Raw genomic sequence first — 20,081 nt, 5'->3', positions numbered from 1 at the left:
AGCAACAGCTCACTGTCCCCACTCTCGTTTTTCAAATGTCACCAGTGGCTTTACTAGGGGGAAGTTGATGATGACCCAACTTTCCCTTTTCCTCCCTCTCCTTTGTCCACCACAGATTCAGTAGTGGGCAAATGGATGGCTGCCCACTCCTCCTTGTGCCCCAGAATTTGATACAGATACCACTGGAGGATACTCATATAAACAGGCCTGGAGGTGAACCTGTGAAAAGCTGTACAGACTCTGACGACTGTGTCTAATGTGACATGTTTCCATTTCTCAGGTGGATTTTTCCTTCCTGAAATTGTAGCTAAGCCATAAAACATGGCAAAGGAAGTAATATGCCTTTAAAGCAGCTTCTGCGGTGGGAGACAGTATGCAAGCAATGCAGTTTCAGATGGAAGAAAAGGGTGACTGTAGTGGGATGTGGAATTGCTCAGAGTCCAGGACTAATAGATTTCCAAGGTGACTAACTCTGGTGGTAACTATGGCATGTCAGTTGTACAAGGAATAGGGTGGCTATTTGACTGTACAGGAGACAGATGAAAATGGGTGAAGTTATTCTCTGCAAGGCCCAACCAAAGAAGAACATTAAAACAAACAAAAGTCTTAGCATCTTTATTCCACACCCCTGAACTTTAGGTTAGATAGGAGGAGCCAGAGTATGAGGGACAACATTGTTTGCTTTAAAGTGTGATTAGTTTTAATATGAAACAGGCTTTGATGATAATCCACCCCTTTATCCTATCCAACACTTTTTGAGACAGACTTATTAAGAGCTTAGGCATGGTCTATGGAGGTCCCCCTCCACTAAAATTTAGCTATGGGGATATTTTTAACCTGTCTTCTCATACTCACAAGTGGATTAATGCAGCCCAGCTAATACATCTAGATTGGGCTAAATACTTCCCTGTACACTTGTCTGTTTATGCAAAATATTTATCTCAAGTTCACTTCCAAAAAATGAATTGGAAGGTGAGTCCAGGACTTGATTTCAGTCAGTTGATCCAACTGTATCCAGACCTTCCAGCCTCAGCAGGAGGTCTGGCTGACACTGTATGTAAAGTATGTAAGGTAAGCCTCTCCTCTAGAAGCTACTGGGTGGGACAGGAAGATTGTTTGATATTTCTGGCCAGACAAGTGGTTTCACCATTGGTTTTCCAGTGTAGCTGTGTAAGAATATCTTTGCCCTAGTATATATTACACACTGAGATGGGATTGAATTGGAATCTTTTGCAAATTGTGAGAACTCTTTCTGGACAATATCATTTCTCCCATGCACATATATATTGTGCAATACCAATTTGCCAATATTCCCAGTGGGGCTTCTTCCAGGAGTGTTGATCTTCCTGTTGTTTCTCTGATTTTGTTCTATTTTTTCCCTCCTCTTAATTCCTTTAAATTATACCTTGGTCTCAGACTTCTCTTCCCTCTCTGCAAAACTAGAAACTGTCTGTGCAGCCATATGTTTGTCCACTGGCTACCCCACTGAGCACCAAGCCTACCACTAATCCCTGGCCAAGCCTTGCCATAGCCATCTAATCCATTAAAGTTTTTGTCCTGCCTTTTGCACTCAGTAAAAAGGAGAATGAACTAAAGAGCAATTCATTCCAAGGAAATTCAGCAAGTTACAAGCATCCTGCAGAAGAGTTTTTTTTTTTTTTTCCCCCTCAAGGGGAATTGATTAAGTGTGTTTATTTTGCATTTGGGAAAAAAATGCATTAGTTACAGAAGGTATGGGAAACACCTATTCGTGCAATTGATTTCTCTAAAACCAGGATAAGATGTGAAATACAGCTCAGTGCTCTGGAGATGCATGTGGCGTATTCAGCAAACAGACAAACAATTTCTGAAGTGACTAGTGCAGAGCTCGGTTCTCCAAAAGCTGTCCCTGCTATTCCAGTCTAGGGTCTCTCCGAAGCACACAACATTGGCTGGAGCCAAACACATTGCAGGCAAGTGCTGTGCAACCATCATCCACACTCACACGTCCCTATTCTTCATTTAGCTCTACTAATGTATCAGCCGCATCCTCAGCCCTTCCAACACTCTCTCAAGCAGTGAGTGATAGTACTAGCTTGAACTATACAAGTGATATACAAGCTTCCTCAAACCTTTCTCTCAACACACCTCCACTTTGCCCAAAAATATGCAGCTCTACCATTTTATACTGGTAAGTTTTTGGTTTTTTTCTGCAATGTCTCCCCTTCCTCCATTAGTTGTTTAATGTCTGCTCCTTTCTGGAGCACACTGTCAGTGCTGGTGTTAATGTCTCATTCCCAAAGGTGCTAGAATGCGTCAGATTCACCCAATTTTCACTTACAACAAAGTTGGCTAGAAACTAATTCAACTTTTGTTTGTAGATTTATTTGAAAACCAGTGACCTGGGAAACTCGGTAGATGAGGTGGAGCGGCTGATCAGAAAACATGAGGCTTTTGAGAAGATTCTGACCTCTCAGGATGAAAAGGTAAAATGAAGAATACTGTATCAAGTACAGAGGACGAGTCTTGTCTTATGGGCAAAGCACAGACTTGTTGGCTGGGCTGATATGCTTAAGCCAACTAGAGAATGCTGGGCAGGCAGGAAAGTCTTAATGAAGTCTAGTGAAATAAGAAGGCTGAAAAGTGGAAGGAAAGCAATAAACAGTCCAGGGTTTTATCCTGGCTGTAGTGTCTTATTACCTGTAAGAAAATTGCCCAATGATTGGAATGCTGAGACTTACCAGCGGAAATCTAGAATGAGTTCTGTACTATGTGCTGCTAATAGCATATGTTCCTATTCCTTCCTCAAAAACAAAATTTTAAAGCAAGAATATATATTAGTTAGCACAGAACACAACAGGGCAAGGATTATGTAAATATATATACAGTGTGTGTGTCTGCAAAATTAGTAATGAAATGGTGTGTGTGTGTGTGTGTGTGTGTGTGTGTGTGTTTTCCCCTGTCCCTTTTGGGATAGAAGCAGAACTGCTCAGCTGTGTGTGTTTCAGAGCTGCTGTCAACTAGTGAGATTCTCCTTTAACACATGTAGCTGCCCTGTAGGTCAAAGTGGCCATGATATGCAGCATAGTGGCAAATGGGAAATCCAAGGTGGCCAGAGATGTGTTACAATGTTATTTTAGCTTGTTACTGCCTTTCTTGGATCTTCCAGAAGGGACCATCTTTTTAGCTATGGTAAGAAGGGGACAGAGAAAGGAAACTGTTCTGTTGTATCCTTCCATGTGTTAAGGGACACAGCTGTGATTTCAGTTTTGTTCCCTTACCAGGTGACATCTCTTCAGGATCAGGCAAAGAGGCTGCAGAAGGATGATGGGCTGGAAGGGATAAGGATCCAGCACAAACTGAACTCTGTACTTGAGAGGAGGAGTCGGATCAAAGATCTGTCTCAGAGTAGACGGGAGAAACTGCAGACCACACTCCTTCTCATGCTCTTCTACCAGAACCTTGCAGAGGTAGGTGTAATAGCTATTGCCAACTTGCCATTATAACATAAGGAAAGATAGATACTCAAGACTTTTTATGTAACCGTAAACACTTAACTCATTGCTGAGAACTGTCCAGATAGGTTGCTGGGTTGTCGGCAGGGCTCCAAGTGCAAGCAATGTGCATCTGCCGATAAGGTTCACTGCATAATGATTCCCTGCATACAATACTAGAGTAGGAACCAAAATTACCCATAAAATTCCTACTATCATTACATTTGCACCCTTTTTAAAAATGCATACAATTTAACTACATTTCAGCTTTTTTACTTAACGTGTCTACTTAATTTAGCATCCATAACTCTAATCTGAATCCTTAAGAGTCTAGAACAATTAGTCTCTGTATCCAATTTATCTATCTAATAGGTTTTCTTATCACTCTGCCTTGAGGTAGTAGCAGGATTATCAGTGTCCCACTTCTTTTCTGTATTCGAACTGGCCGCTTGAGTCTCAGTAGATTCAGTAGACTGAGCTGGTGTTGCTTGTATTTGAGTTGAATGTTGATACAGTTTCTGTTTGTCCCCTATTTTCATTCCCCTCCTGCACGGTTCTTTTAGTGTTCATCAAATCCTTTCTGTATCTGCTATAGACATCCATTTCTTCTGTCTCAATAAGACAAGATCTGGGAGCACCATGTTGGTCAATCGCCTTTGCATGTTTCCATGCTTCTTTTTGGTGAATACAAACAGTGTCTCCACTTTCTTGTGATAACAGCTTTGCACATTTGTCAAAAAAATATTTCCGCTTTGCTTGTCTCAATTTTAGGCTAGTTTGTATATCTTCTTGCATCAGGTTGGGTTGCAACTACTTTGATGAAGTTGGCAATCTGGTCTTTAAACATCTTCTCATACGGAGTTGAGCAGGTGATCTTCAATCTTCTAAAGGAGTATTCCAATAACACCTATCCAATAAGATAGGGATGTGTGTTACCCAAACTAGATTTTTTTAAGAATCTGATTCACAGTTTGAACTGCTCTCTCAGCCATTCCATTCAATTGTAGGAATAACAGACGAGATGTTTTGTGAATAGAGTCCCATTGCTTTGTAAAAGTTTTAAATTCTCTAGAGCCAAATTGTGGTCCATTGTCACTAGTGAGCTCATCAAGGTATGTCATACCTTGTAATTATAGACTTTCAGTGTCTGATGACAGACACCCTTGTGGTGTCCTGAAACAAGTAGACTTCCAAGTATTTTGAATAATAAACAACCAGAATAAGATAATCTGTACCTTGACATTTAAACAGGTTCATGCCAAGTTTCTGTCATGGTCTGTTGGGACCTCATGTGGTAACACTAGTTCCTTTTGATCTTTGTCTCTGAAGGTTGAATGTGTTTCAAGACTATACCATGTCCTCAATTTAACTACATGTGTCTGGCCAAAAGACAGCATGCAAAGCTCTCTTTTTACATAGCTCTGCTCCATATGACTCTTATGAATACAAGATGAGATCTCCTTTCTGAGATATTCCAGTACTATGATTCTATCTCTTCTAAAGACAAGTCCATCTTGCATATTTAGTTCCTCTCTCTATGACCAATAAGCACAACTGTCCTCTGGTACTTCCGTTCTCTGGTCTGGCCATCCTTGGGAAATTGTTTGTTTTAAGGTTTGCAGGACATCATTTGCAGTATCTGTCTGAAATTCCTTCAATTTCTGTTCTGAAATATGTAAGTAAGACATTGTGAGATGTATTGCAATATCAGCTTCCTCTGAACTTACTTCAATCTGGACACTCTGGATAAAGCATCAGCGATTGCTAATACTTTCCCTGGTCTTTATCCAACTTTCAGTTGATATTTCTGGAGTGTTAGCAACCGTCTTTGAATCTTTGGTGGAGTACTGCGCAAAGGTTCTCTGAAAATGGCCGTAGGAGCTGTGTGGTCTGTTTCCATAGCTACTTTTTTCCCATAGATAAGCTGACGAAGTCAAGTGCAGCCAGATACTATTGCCAGCATTTCTTTTTCTGTTTGGGCATAATTCTGTCGGGTAGTTGTCAGAGCTTTAGAAGCAATGAACAACAGGAGCCACCTTTTGCAGCAGTAGCTCTTAATCCAGTAGAACTCGCATCCTCTGGCACAGCAACTGCTCTTTGACATGAAAGTACTTCAGTACGGGTGCCCTTGTAAACAATTCTTTCAAATGCTCCTATGCCACTTCATGCATTGGCATATGGGTGAACTTGACATCTTTTCCCAACAGTTGTCTCAAAGGAATTGCTACTGTTGACATGTGCAGGATAAATTTCCCAAGATAAATAATCTTCTGTGGTCAAGGAATGCTCCCAAATTTTTATCTCTGTCAGAGCCCATTTGTGTTTGCTCTTCTTCAGATAGTCACAGGTGCCTTTCACGATACCTGTCTAGAACTCTCTTGTGCCTTTCATCGTGTTCTTGTTTGGTATTTCCCCAGACCAGTATGTCATCTATAATATAACTTTCAACACCTCCCAGACCTTCAAATGTCTGTTGGAGCATTCTTTGGAATACTTCAGGAGTTGAACAGATGCTAAAAGGAATTCTGGTGAACATGTACCTTCCAAACGGTGTGTTGAGTGAACAGTCTAGAATTTTGTCAACCAGCTGTATTTGCCAAAATCCACTACTGGCATCTAAGACGGTGAAAACTGTAGCTTTTGCTAATTTGCTAGTGAGTTCTACTTTAGGTAATTGAAAATGTTCCCTTTGTATCGCTTTATTCATATCTCTTGCATCTGAGCATACTTTTATTTTATCTCAACCTGGTTTGTTTACAATTAGTATGGAATTGACATTTTGTAGGTTCTTGCATTTTTGTTATTACTTGCAACGGTTCCATGCAGAGCAATTCTTTTTCTATTTTGTCCCTTAATGCCAGTGGAAGTTTGCAAGTTCATCTTTATGGTGTGCTTACCTGGCAAGCACCCTTCACCTTCAAATAAATCCTTGTATTCTTTAAATGTATTCCATTCACCTTCTGATTCTTCCTTTATCATATTGACTCTCTGCCCTAAGTTTAAATTTGTCACTGCCTGTAAGCCCAATATAGCTTTGGAGTCAAATTCTACCACTTGAAATTCCACCAATGTTTCCTGATGCCAATACTCACAGTCCAAGTTGCATTCATCACATACCTGCAGTTTTCCCCCTGAGTACGTTATCAGCTGAATACTTGAGTTGAGAAGGAGTTCGGCCATTAAAAAGTTGTATCACTTTACAGACATCACTTTGGCCTGTGCCCCAGTATTGATTTTAAAACTCGTAGTTTTGTGATCAATAATAAGCAAATCCACATTCCACTCATCCTCGGGAGGCTCAGTACTTAGCATGCTGAGGAACAGATCTTACAAGTGCTCACCTGCTTCTGTGAGGTTAAACATCTCTTTGCCCTGGTATTTTTGCCTTCCAGAGTTGCACTTTTTAGCAAAATGATTGCATTTGCCAAATCTTCAGCATTCTTGCTCGTGTGTAGGAGGCTACCTTATGGCATGACTACGGCTGCATTTATAACAACCTTTAGTTGCCTCTCTGATTGCTCTTTTCCCTTCTCTCGATCACAGGCTTTTATTAGTTGCAGGACACCCCTCTAGTTGATGGCTGTGTCTGGGTGATTACTAAAGGTGGACATATGCTGCAATATGTGCATGTGTTTTTTCCAGTTCATCCAGGCCCTTCAGTTGTTTTGCAGTCATTTCATCTGCATGTCATATGTCCACAGCACATTCAAGGATTAAATTACTGTCCCACAACAACCTAGCCTGAACTGAATCTGATGCAACATCACACATGATTCAGTCTTTAATGAGTTACTCACACAGTTCTTCACAATTGTATTGCCAGTTTTAAATCAGTTACATATTGGTCTATACTTTCCCATCCGTCTGACTTCTGGTGAAAAATTTGTGACTCCCATACATATTTTTTTGCGGTGCACAGTATGCCTTAAACATATTCTGTATGATCTGTTTTTTGTTTCTTTATCTGCTACATCATCAAATTGAAAAGTATTAAATACTCCTCTGTTTTCTTCACTGACCACAGAAAGAAATAATGCTCTTTGCAGACGTTCATTGTTTTTGTCCGTGCCGTTTGCAATGTTGTCCAGCTCTAATCCTTCCTTCCACTTTCTCCATTTTCTTCAAACGCTTTTCTGGAGGCTTTAGTTGGTCCGTTTCTTTTCAGTTTTCTTCTACTCTTTTCTTACTTTCATTGTTTTCTGACACCATTAGGGTTACCATACATCCGGATTTCCCCGGACATGTCCGGCTTTTTGGTCCCCAAATCCCCGTCCGGGGGGAATTGCCAAAAAGCCAGACATGTCCGGGGAAATAGGGAGGCTAGGATCTCCGAATTTGTGTGTGTGGGTCGCCCGCTGTGACATCATCTCAGTGTGACACTCGGCTCCTGCCCAGGGCATGCTGGGGGCTGTAGTCTGGCTAGGCCTCACACTCCAGGGAGAGCCAGGAGAGGGGAGCGGCCGAGAACTACAACTCCCAGCAGCCCCTGCGACGCGACCAACCTGCCCCTGTGAGGCAGCAAGCCGTCGGGGGAGGGGGAGGCGCGGGCCCCTGTCCTTTGGATGGGGGGTGTCTCTGGGCGCCGCTCGGCAGCCATCGCAGGGCTGGGGGGCGCCCCCGAAGGGGTTGTGGACGCCAGCGCATTGCGGGGAGCCGGCACTGTCCGGATTTGCGTCCCCCTGGGGCTGGAGCTGCGCCCCCGGGCACCAGTCACGTAGGGTTACCATACGTCCGGGAAAAATACCGGACGGGCACTTCCTCTCCCGCGGCTGCTCTGCTCCTCCCCTGACTCAGACTTTGGCTCTGTTTAAGAGCCAAGCTGCCCGAGCCAGCGCTACCGGCTTCGTGTGCCTCCGGACCCCAGCCGCCAGCCGGGCACTTCTCCTCCCCGGCTCCAGCTGCTCTGCTCCTCCCCTGACTCTTCGGCTCTGTTTAAGAGCCAAGCTGCCCGAGCCAGCGCTACCAGCTTCGGGTAGCTCCTGTGCCTCCGGACCCCGAGCCACCGGCCGGGCACTTCCCTTCCCGGGCTCCAGCTGCTCTGCTCCGGCGGCACAGGGTCTGGAGGCAAGGGGGCTGCCCGAAGCCGGTAGCGCTGGCTCGGGCAGCTTGGCCCTGAAACAGAGCCGAAGAGTCAGGGGAGGAGAAGAGCAGCTGGAGCCCAGGAGGGGAAGTGCCCCTCCCAGGCTCCAGCTGTGCTGGGGAAGCGCCGGCCAGAGGCGCAGAGTCTGGAGGCTGCCCGGCAAACCGTGAAGCCGGTAGCGCTTGGGCAGCCCTTTTCGCGTGGCTGGGAGGGAGGAGGGGGAGTTAGGGCTGGGACTTTGGGGAATGGGCGGGGAATGGGTGGAGTAGGGGCGGAGTTGGGGCAGGGGTCAGGGGTGGGAAAGGGGCGGGGCCAGGGCCCCGTGGAGTGTCCTCTTTTTTTATTTTTTAAATATGGTAACCCTAGACACCATGCAATAGCTGATGCCAACTTGCTATTATAACATAAGAAAAGACTTTTTAAGTAACAGTAAGACATTTTACTTGTTGCTAAGATCTGTACGGATAGGTGCTGCTAGCTTGCCTGCCTGGCTCCAAGAGCAATGTGCTTCTGCTGATAAGGCTCACTACATACAATGATTCTCTTTACAACACTATGGGTAAATTTGGTTCCTACTTCAAAATTCCTACTATCATTATAGTAAGAATGATTTATAGTAGGATGGGGGAATCACATCCCTCTGAAACATCAAGCACTGGCCACTGCAAGAGACTAGCCAGGTATAGCAACACCTGTGTTTCTAAACATCTGAAGAGGAAATTATTTTAATAAAGGTGGTTGTTATTGCACCACCATTATGACATGGTTTCTAGGGTTGGGTTCTCTTGTCCATTTACAGCCATTTTTCACATAGTGGAACTCGTCACTAGGGTAAAAATGGCAAAGGTGAAATGCCTTCTATGCCCCTTGCTCCCTTCTCTCTGGCATAGAGGGAGGGAATGGGCATTCCTAGGTGGGACTGATGTGGGGAGGGAGAGAGCATAGTGAAGCCAAGCAGAGCTAGGCCTATCCTCCACTGGTGTAAGGTCACTTAGGAACTTTATGTCAGTGTCATAAGTTAGAGCAGCTCTTCAGCTGCTTTAGGCCCATCTCCGTAAAATGATTCCAATTCTATTTGTTTCTCCTGTTCTGGACTTAGCCTTGTTATAGAGTTGTCGTTGCTGCTGACATCACTGTTGGGAAGACATTCCAGGTCACATTTCCAAAGGGCAGTCCAATGTGCATGCCTGAAAAATGTGCCAGCATCCGTCATGCTGGCACAAACATCACACACACACATGGGGGCATTTGCACACACTGTTACTGGGTTTGCAGATGCACCTGTTGCGGCCTCCCTTGAAACACTCCCCCGCAGCGGAAAGAAAAAGCGGAGAGGTTCAGTCACCCCAAACGTTGCCCTGCGCTAAGCTGACATATTTCAAGCTCAGACTGTTACCAAAAGCAAATGCCAGCTGGATAGTTGCTGCCCACAACCTGCACTTCATTCTTTATATTACAGACAGAGGTTTTTTAAAACAGCTTTTAAGATTCCATTTGTACAAACAGTCTGTGTGGGTGTCCCTCTCCCCTAACACCAATAGGTTAAGCAGTTCAGTATCTCAGCAGGTCCCTCTTCCTTGGCAGTGTTTGAATTCAGGGTCGGAAAACACTTTTTCAAAGCCCATCCTCTTTTTAAAATGTATTCTAGCAAGACCCTATTAAACAGCCAAATGCTATCCTTGCATTTGTCAATAAATAACAGGTCAAATCCTGACCTGATTAGTGGTGCGTATGGTAGCTGGAATGCTGGCTTGATGCATCCTCTGACCCACAAATACTCCTGGCAGAGCAGGAGTCCAGGGTTGGGCTGAGGGAATGAATGGCGAATTGCACACTGCTGCTATTTTCAAAAAGTACAGGTTAATGAGGCAGATGGCCTGGATGGGGGACTGGCAATGCTAGTTGTGAATGTAGTTCACCAGCTGGTTTAGGAATATGTCTGCCCCTTAGTACCTCCTGAGTATTAAATTATAATCCTTCTCCGCTCTTGTGCTGGGGAAAGAAACTCTCCCTCCTTCCCTGACTGATACGCCTATATACCTTAGAGCAGGATCTCGCCCTGTGTGCCAACACAGTGGTTATTCATTGTGTGCCAACAGCAATTATTCTTATTTCTTGTTCGAGTAAGCTCCATAGTCTAGGTCCAGTTCCTGTGAAAATCCTGTCTCCTGCAGTCACAAGCTATCCCCATTGGTTGACAGAATCATTGTTCCAGTGGAAGGTAGCAGTTATAGCCGTGGGGGCGAAGCAAACTGTCAGATAACTCAGGCTAATCACATGGAGAGCTTTGAATATTGGGAGAGAGAATTGGATTCTGTATTTATTGGGAAGATGGTACAGAAGGCAGAGTACTGGAGTCATATGGTCTGTTTAAGATCAGCTGGTGCAAAATGCAGCAACCTGAGCATTTTCTGGGTACGTGGCTTCATTTCTAGACAGAAATTGCAATCCCGAAGTCTGGAGAACACACACGTGGATCACACAATGGGGCACAGTCTTCTGCTGAAGTTGGTAGGGGATATTTTTTGCTACCATAGCTATTTGAGCATCCAGTGTAGTGAGATCTCCAATATGCTTCCGTACTATCACAAACTGTGCATCACATCCTTAATGATCTGGGGAAAAAGGGAAGCTGCTGATGAGGAATTTATTTACTTTAGTCTGAGGGAATGATCACAAGGTTGAAAGTCAGGAGGTCCTGAGTTTTGATCCTGGCCCTGCCAATTCATTCATCACGTGGCCTTGGCAAAGTCACTTCACCTTTCTCTCTGTTTCTCCATCTGTAAAGGGAATAACATACTTATCCACCTACCTCATAGGGGCGTTGGGAGGATTAATTCGTTAATATTTATACAGGGCCTGGAACTCATGCAGCACTATATAAATGTACTGTGCTTAATGTATTTCAGTTGCCAAGTGTGCTCACCCTGAGTTCTGAGCACAAATACATTCAAAACTAAATGTTTCTAAATAGAGGCTGTATAGAATTAAAAAAAACAACCAGCGCCCACCAGAAATCAGGCCGTTCCCTTCTCCCTACACTGGGTGAAACCCAGGTCCCAGTGGGAGTTTTGCTACTCACTTCAGTGGAGCCAGGATTTCACTCATCATCCCTATCCCAACCCGCTTCAAGGACAGATCCTGGGAAAATAGATCAGCTTTGCTATGTACCCTGAATGTCCTCCTCATTATCTAGATCCTGCTGCCTGCTCCTTTCTACTGGAGCCTGGGGACTGTCTAGGGCTGGGTCTACACTACCCTCCTGAATCGGCGGGTAAAAATCGACCTCTTGGGGATCAATTTATCGCGTCCCATCGGGACGCGACAATCGATCCCCGAATTGACGCTCTTACTCCACCAGCGGAGGTGGGAGTAAGCGCCGTCGACAGGAAGCTGCGGAGGTCGATTTTGCCGCCGTCCTCACAGTGGGGTAAGTCAGCTGCGATACGTCGAATTCAGCTACGCTATTCACGTAGCTGAATTTGCGTATCTTAAATCGACTCCCCCCTGTAGTGTAGATGTAGCCTAAGTCACTTGATAGAATGATCAGAGGAAAGCTACAGAAATGATTGTTAAATGGGATTTAAACAAAATTGTATCTGGTCTGCCACTAGAGTGTGCCAATGACCCTGTTAAAGAGAGTGTCATCATGCCCTGGTTTAATATTAGAAAGTGTGAAAGAGACCCCATGCTGAGTTACCAGAAAAGATTGGTTGCCCAGTCTCACTGTTCAGATAACTCTCCTTTTAAAAAGAAGAGAGTCAGTTAAGTGTCCTTTGAGTGTTAATGTGTGGCTGTGTAATGGGAGACAGGGATGGCCTTAGCCTGTGAGCAGGGAGTGCGTTAGTAATGAAAGTCACAGATAACAGTTTGCTGCCCTGGACAACCTTGATACCAAGTTTATTTTTTTAATCCCTACATGTGCTTATGGGAGGAAAAACCAGATGAGGGCTGTTTCTGTGTACAGAATTTCAGTGGCTGAAAGGAGGATTCAAACTCGTAATTAACAAGGAAAAATCACCCAGCTTCTGAGTCCCATATACAGTCAGTGCAGTCCCCCAAAGGCAATTGACAATGTGTTTTGAGACACACAAAAATGATCTCAATTTGCTGTCTTTGTGCAGCCAAAATTTCACTGTATGTCAGTGGCTTGAGGACTACAGGATGGGTCATGATATGTGTCAAGTTTCCGGTTCTCAAAGGCATGATGGAAAGAAGACATTTCTTTCAGTGCTAAGAACTGAAACTTGGCATACTTTTTTTTTACTTGTGAAAAACTGAAGTAGATCCTATTGCCTGTTTTATTCTAACAGACTGCATTTAAATCCCTGAAGGAGACAGATTTTAAGAGAGACATGACCATAATTAGCTCTTCAGAAAGAGCTGCTGATCTTGTTTGGGGGAAGGAACTCCAGTCATTAGGAAAAGGCAAGTGTTAGTAATGCGAGATTCGATCATTAGAAACATAGGTAGCTGGGTTTGTGATGACCGGGAGAACCATATGGTGACTTGCCTGTCTGGTGCGAAGGTTGTGGATCTCTCAAGGCATCTATAGACTTATGTGTAGTGCTGGGGAGGAACCGGTGGTCGTGGTACATGTAGGTACCAATGATATAGGAAAGGGTAGGAGAGATGTCCTGGAGGCCAAATTTAGGCTGCTAGGAAAGAGACTGAAATCCAGGACTGCTATGGTAACATTCTCAGAAATGCTTCCAGTTCCACATGCAGGGCCAGGTAGGCAGGCAGAGCTTCAGAGTCTCAATGCATGGATGAGACGATGGTGTAGAGAGGAGGGGTTTAGATTTATTAGGAACTGGGGAAACTTTGGGGATGGGGGACCCTATACAGGAAAGATGGGCCTCCACCTAAACCATGTGGATCCAGACTGCTGGCACTTCGTTTAAAAACTGCTTTGCAACCTTTTTAATGTTAAGAGATGGGGGAAAGCCGATTGCTGCAGAGGAGCACATGGATCGGACAGAGACTTCTCTTAAAGGAGAGTCTATTGATAGAGATTCTCTAGGTTTTAGTCAGGAGGAGAAGATGGAAGAGGATAAAGTATGGGCCAGATCAGACGAGAAACATTCACATAAAAAAGAATCTGACACATCAGAAAAGGGCAGACAAATAAACAGTGACAAGTTTTTAAAGTGCTTGTACACAAATGCTAGAAGTCTAAATAATAAGATGGGTGAACTAGAGTGCCTCATGTTAAAGGAAGATATTGATATAATAGGCATCACAGAAACCTGGTGGAGTGGGGACAATCAATAGGACACAATCATTCCGGGATACACAATATATCGGAAGGACAGAACAGGTCATGCGGGTGGAGAGGGGGCAGTGGCACTATATGTGAAAGAAAATGTAGAATCAAATGAAGTAAAAATCTTAAATGAATCCACATGTTCCATAGAATCTCTATGGATAGTAATTCCATACTCTAATAAGAATATAACAGTAGGGATCTATTATCGACCACCTGACCAGGACAGTGATAGTGATGATGAAATGCTAAGGGAGATTAGAGAGGCTATCAAAATAAATAACTCAATAATAGTGGGGGATTTCAATTATCCCCATATTGAATGGGTACATGTCACCTAGGGACAAAATGCAGAGACAAAATTTCTTGATACTTTAAATGACTGCTTCTTGGAGCAGCTGGTACAGGAACTCACAAGGGGAGAGGCAATTCTTGATTTAGTCCTGAGTGGAGAGCAGGATCTGGTCCAAGAGGTAACTTTAACAGGACCGCTTGGAAAGAGTGACCATAATATAATAACATTTAACATTCCTATGGTGGGAAGAAAACCTCAACAGCCCAACACTGTGGCATTTAATTTCAGAAAGGGGAACTATGCAAAAATGAGGAGGTTAGTTAAACAGAAATTAAAAGGTACAGTGACTAGATTTTTGAGAGTGGTAGCCATGTTAGTCTGTATCAGCAAAAGGAACAGGAGTACTTGTGGCACCTTAGAGACTAACGGATTTATTTGGGCATAAGCTTTCATGGGCTAAAACCCACTTCATCGGATGCATGCAGTGGAAAATACAGTAGGAAGATGCCTGGACACTTTTCAAAGACATCATAATAGAGGCCCAACTTAAATGTATACCCCCAAATTAAAAAATACAGTAAAAAAACTAAAAAAGAGCCATCATGGCTTAACAACCATCTAAAAGAAGCAGTGAGAGATAAAAAGGCATCTTTTAAAAAGTGGAAGTCAAATCCTAGTGAGGTAGTAGGAGCATAAACACTGCCAAATTAAGTGTAAAAAATATAATAAGAAAAGCCAAAAAGGAGTTTGAAGAACAGCTGGCCAAAAACTCAAAGGGTAATAAAATGTTTTTTAAGTACATCAGATGCAGGAAGCCTGCTAAACAACCAGTGGGGCCCCTGGACGATCGAGATATAAAAGGAGCACTTAAAGACGATAAAATCATTGCAGAGAAACTAAATGAATTCTTTGCTTCAGTCTTCATGGCTGAGGATATTAGGGAGATTCCCAAATCTCAGCCATCCTTTGTAGGTGACAAATATGAGGAATTGTCACAGAATGAAGTGTCACTAAAGGAGGTTTTGGAATTAATTGATAAACTTAACAGTAACAAGTCACCGGGACCAGATGGCATTCACCCAAGAGTTCTGAAAGAACTCAAATGTGAAATTGCAGAACTATTAACTATAGTTTGTAACCTGTCCTTTAAATCAGCTTCTGTACCCAATGACTGGAAGATAGCTAATGTAACACCAATATTTAAAAAGGGCTCTAGAGGTGATCCTGGCAATTACAGACTGGTAAGTCTAACGTCAGTACCCAACAAATTAGTTGAAACAATAGTAAAGAATAAAATTGTCAGATACATAGAAGAACATAAATTGTTGAGCAAAAGTCAACATGGTTTCTGTAAAGGGAAATCATGTCTTACTAATCTATTAGAGTTCTTTGAAGGGATCAACAAACATGTGGACAAGGGGGATCCAGTGGACATAGTGTACTTAGATTTCCATGAAATCCTTTCATGGATTGAGAACTGGTTAAAAGACAGGGAACAAAGGGTAGGAATAAATGGTAAATTTTCAGAATGGAGAGGGGTAACTAGTGGTGTTCCCCAAGGGTCAGTCCTAGGACCAATACTATTCAACTTATTCATAAATGATCTGGAAAAAGGGGTAAACAGTAAGGTGGCAAAGTTTGCAGATGATACTAAACTGCTCAAGATAGTTAAGACCAAAGCGGACTGTGAAGAACTTCAAAAAGATCTCACAAAACTAAGTGATTGGGCAACAAAACGGCAAATGAAATTTAATGTGGATAAATGTAAAGTAATGCACATTGGAAAAAATAACCCCAACTATACATACAATGTGATGGGGGCTAATTTAGCTACAAATAGTCAGGAAAGAGATCTTGGAGTCATCGTGGATAGTTCTCTGAAGACATCCACGCAGTGTGCAGCAGCAGTCAGAAAAGCAAACAGGTTGTTAGGAATCATTCAAAAAGGGATAGAGAATAAGACAGAGAATATCTTATTGCCCTTATATGAATCAATGGTACACTCACATCTTGAATACTGCATACAGATGTGGTCTCCTCATCTCAAAAAAGATATACTGGCATTAAAAAAGGCAACTAAATGAAGGGCAACTAAAATGATTAGGGATTTGAAACGGGTCCCATATGAGGAGAGATTAAAGAGGCTAGGACTCTTCAGCTTGGAAAAGAGGAGACTAAGGGGGATATGATAGAGGTGTATAAAATCATGAGTAGTGTGGAGAAAGTGAATAAGGAAAAGATATTTACTTGTTCCCATAATATAAGAACTAGGGGCCACCAAATGAAATTAATGGGCAGTAGATTTAAAACAAATAAAAGGAAGTTTTTCTTCACGCAGCACACAGTCAACCTGTGGAACTCCTTGCCTGAGGAGGTTGTGAAGGCTAGGACTATAACAAGGTTTAAAAGAAAGCTAGATAAATTCATGGAGGTTAAGTCCATTAATGGCTATTAGCCAGGATGGATAAGGAATGGTGTCTCTAGCCTCTGTTTGTCAGAGGCTGGAGATAGATGGCAGGAGAGAGATCACTTGATCATTACCTATTAGGTTCACTCCTTCTGGGACACCTGGCATTGGTCACTGTCGGTAGACAGGATACTGGGCTGGATGGACCTTTGGTCTGACCCAGTATGGCCATTCTTATGTTCTTATGTTGTTTATTACTTGTTTAATTTCTAGCAGCCACAAGTGTGCAGCAAGCACTTCATAGAAAACAGAACCTTCCCCTTACAGTCTAGAAGACAGACTTAACCAACAGTTGAGGATGTCACACACACAAGGGGGATGAGACGTGAAGGACGTAGGTTACAGAAATAAACTGGCACAGTTACTCATTTGGTGACGCTTACATCCAATTGTAACAGAAAACAGTGAGTGTGAAGAGATTCAGAGTTAAATGTGAAATGTATCCTGATGAACAGGCTCTCAACACCGTCCAAAATAAAGGGGGGGCTCAGAAAATATCTAGGGCTGTGCCCCACCATGCCTGCATGTTGGAGAACGTAGGGTATCTTTCACACTTAACTGGTAGAACTGGAAAAAATCCTCTTTTGTGTGTTTAAAACATGCTGAGGTAACACTCTTAAGTACTGTTAAAGGACTTAGTAGCACAGGTGCCATTAATATTAATAATACTTGGCATTTCTATAGTGCCTTTGACGTGAAGATTTCTAACTACTTCATATTAATTCATTAAGCCTCACAACACCTGTTTGGAATAGGTAAATATCCCCATTTTACGGAGGAGGAAACTGAGGCACAGAGCTATTAAGTGACTGCACCAAGGTAACAAAGCAGGTCAGTGGCAGAGACAGGAGGACTCCTGGGTTCTATTCCTAACTCTCAGCCCCGTGCTCTAATCAACAGAACAGCTAGCTGTCATTAATGCGATGGAAGCTAGCGGAGTCCCCATCCAGCTCCAAACAAAGGATAAACCGAAGTATGTGACCATCCTCCTCCCATCTGGGGTATTGACAATAAAGATTATTCCAAAATAATACTGCGTGAACCCCCAGCCTTAGCCTGAGCAGACGGTTTATCAACTCCTAGGTTGCCTTCTTCCTAGAGCTATCTGCTCCTGATTTTACTTCCTTGAGGGACTACCCATCCTACGCCTAGCTTCCTTTTCCAGAGCGCTCTTCCTACCTCCCTTATATTCAGGGTGGACTCCCGTGAGCTAGCAGTAATTATCCTGCAGGTTCCCACATGTTCCAAAACCTGCTAACAGAATGGACAAATGAAGAATCCTGCCATTGTGTTACATGAAGTAATTAAGCTAAATCTCCATTTACCATGCTGAAAATGTACCCCACCATATACAACTAAAATGAATTAATTCAGAGGCTCATAAAGGGAAGCAAGGATTTCTAGGAGATCAGCTCTTTGATGGAGGGAGAGGAGCAAATGGAAAAGAACAAGTGCACACCCCACAATACCAGGAAATAGGTTCTGTGTGGCATGCTCTCTCAATTTTGTTGAAAGATCATTACCCAGTGACCCAGGACAGGGGGGAAAAAATCCTTGGCAGTAATCTTGGGATAAAATTCCTCTCTGGCCCCAAACATGACCAACATGTTAGGTCTGTGTGAATGAGCAAGAGTCACCATAGATTTGCATCTAATCTCACTTATAACCTGAGATACAATAACAATTGTATCCAAGCAATTGTCCATATTTTCCTCTTATCATTTGATAGAATTATTTTCACTCCCTTTCAGCTGGACAGTTCAGAAATCAGAAAATCACTGTTGTTATTACCAGTTATTGGAAATCTACCTACTCCAGGCACATGCTGTTTCACAGGACAACATTGTGCCTTGGGAGGAGACTCTGAGATTGGGAGAGGAGAGATGGCTTCTGGGTGTCATGTTGATTCTGCTGGTCCCCTTGGTTGCAGGCAGAGGATTGGATCAATGAGCGCATGCAAAAGCTGGAGGATCCTTCTATCCGAGACCACAGCAATCTGCAGGACAAAATGAAGCTGCTGCAGAAACATCAGGTCTTTGAAGCTGAGATTCTGGCTAATGAGGAGATCATCACAGCTGTTAACAAGGTAACTCCCCCACTCTGCTGCTATCCTAAGATTATTGCAGGTTCGTTCTGCAGAAGGAGAGGGGGAAGGAGCTCAAAGTGAGTATTAAGCATTCCTCAGCATTGTGCCAGTTCTCTATCTTCTTCCATCGAACCAGAGACCATCCCTTTCTGTGTGACAAGAATCTTGGTGGTATTTCATAGGGGTGACTGGAATGTCATTAATTCAAGGTGGGGGAGTCCCATTAATTGTCCATGTATGGTTTCCAGGGGACTTCTCTGTTTCCGTATTCCTTATAGGGGAAGGAGCCACTGACTTCCCCTGCTAGTACTGAATCTTCCTGATCTAGGAAAGAAGATGTTATACCATGTCTGAATCATCTTCCTGAGAATGAGTGAATCATCATCTGGAAGATGTTTGTCTGAAATACCCTCCCTTGTGCTCCCAACCTCTGAATTTCACCTTGCCCATGGAATGTTCAAGCCTAATGTTCTTGACTGCATCAGAATAATGCCAACTTTCCTACCAATTATTGAAAATAATGGCTGAGTATTCACAGTTTGAGGGCTCTTGCAGTGGAGTTTTGTGGTGGGTGGGGAGAAGGAGGTCCTCCTAGAAAGACCATGTAACCCTTTTGTTAGTGGTAAACTTCCTTTCTAATTCCCTCTTTCTAACACGAAGAAAGGGGAAGCCCTGGTGTCACAGAGCCACCCAAAATCAGGGGAGATCTGTCGTAGGACCCGTGTGCTCCAGGAGCACTGGAAGAAGCTGAAGTGGGCTGTTGCTGCTCATGGAAAGATGCTGGAAGACATTCGGGACTTCCTGGAGTTTCTGCAGAAAGTGGATCAAGTGGAGGCCTGGATTAGGGAGAAGGTACATGGACTCTATTCTTTAACTGGGGAAAGCAAGCCCATGGTGCTATATAGGGAAGTGCTTTTTAGTAATGAACATTTGATGATATTATCACCTTTCAGGACATTTACATTGTGTCTTTTGTCATAGGGGATCTTAAAGTGCTTTACAGATTGTATATAGGGAATATTACAGCAACTGTTAAAACATTCTGATATGTTTCCATGCCAGAGTTGGAATTTGGCTAGGACACCAGCATTAACATCCCTATTCATTCAAAAAGTGCCATGGGGTCTATAGTGACCAAGGGGTTCGGGGCTCTGCTTTTACATCTCCTCTGAAACAGAGATATGAAAAAAAGAATAGAGCCTACCCATAGCACCTGAAATCCTAGATTCAGATTATCTAAATTGTGTATTAAATCTGAGACATTTTTCTTATAAGAATGAAAAAACAGTCACCTTGTCCAATGAGACATACGTAGGGCCTTGATTTGGAGGTCAGTAGTCATATTTCACTAATAGGGCACATGCTGTTAAGGGTGGGGAGTTCGTACTAAATGGTGCAATAGATTAACGCACAA

The 20,081-nt window shown here is 43.2% G+C and overlaps 1 protein-coding gene across 1 annotated transcript in view; it reads left to right on the top strand.

Moving 5' to 3' along the window:
* The window catches only part of SPTBN5 (spectrin beta, non-erythrocytic 5), a 134,995-nt gene that overhangs the window by 61,339 nt on the left and 53,575 nt on the right, over positions 1-20,081 (top strand). The window contains exons 30-33 of the mRNA XM_034769645.1: positions 2,361-2,465; positions 3,264-3,449; positions 18,512-18,667; positions 19,328-19,519. Coding sequence (XP_034625536.1) covers positions 2,361-2,465; positions 3,264-3,449; positions 18,512-18,667; positions 19,328-19,519 — 639 coding nt within the window. The remainder of the gene's footprint in view (positions 1-2,360; positions 2,466-3,263; positions 3,450-18,511; positions 18,668-19,327; positions 19,520-20,081) is intronic.

This window comes from Trachemys scripta, chromosome 4, assembly GCF_013100865.1.
Source record: "Trachemys scripta elegans isolate TJP31775 chromosome 4, CAS_Tse_1.0, whole genome shotgun sequence".
In the NCBI taxonomy this organism is placed as follows: domain Eukaryota; kingdom Metazoa; phylum Chordata; order Testudines; family Emydidae; genus Trachemys; species Trachemys scripta.
The sequence above is the reverse complement of the archived record's forward strand: the minus strand, read 5'-3'. Positions and strand labels throughout refer to the sequence as shown.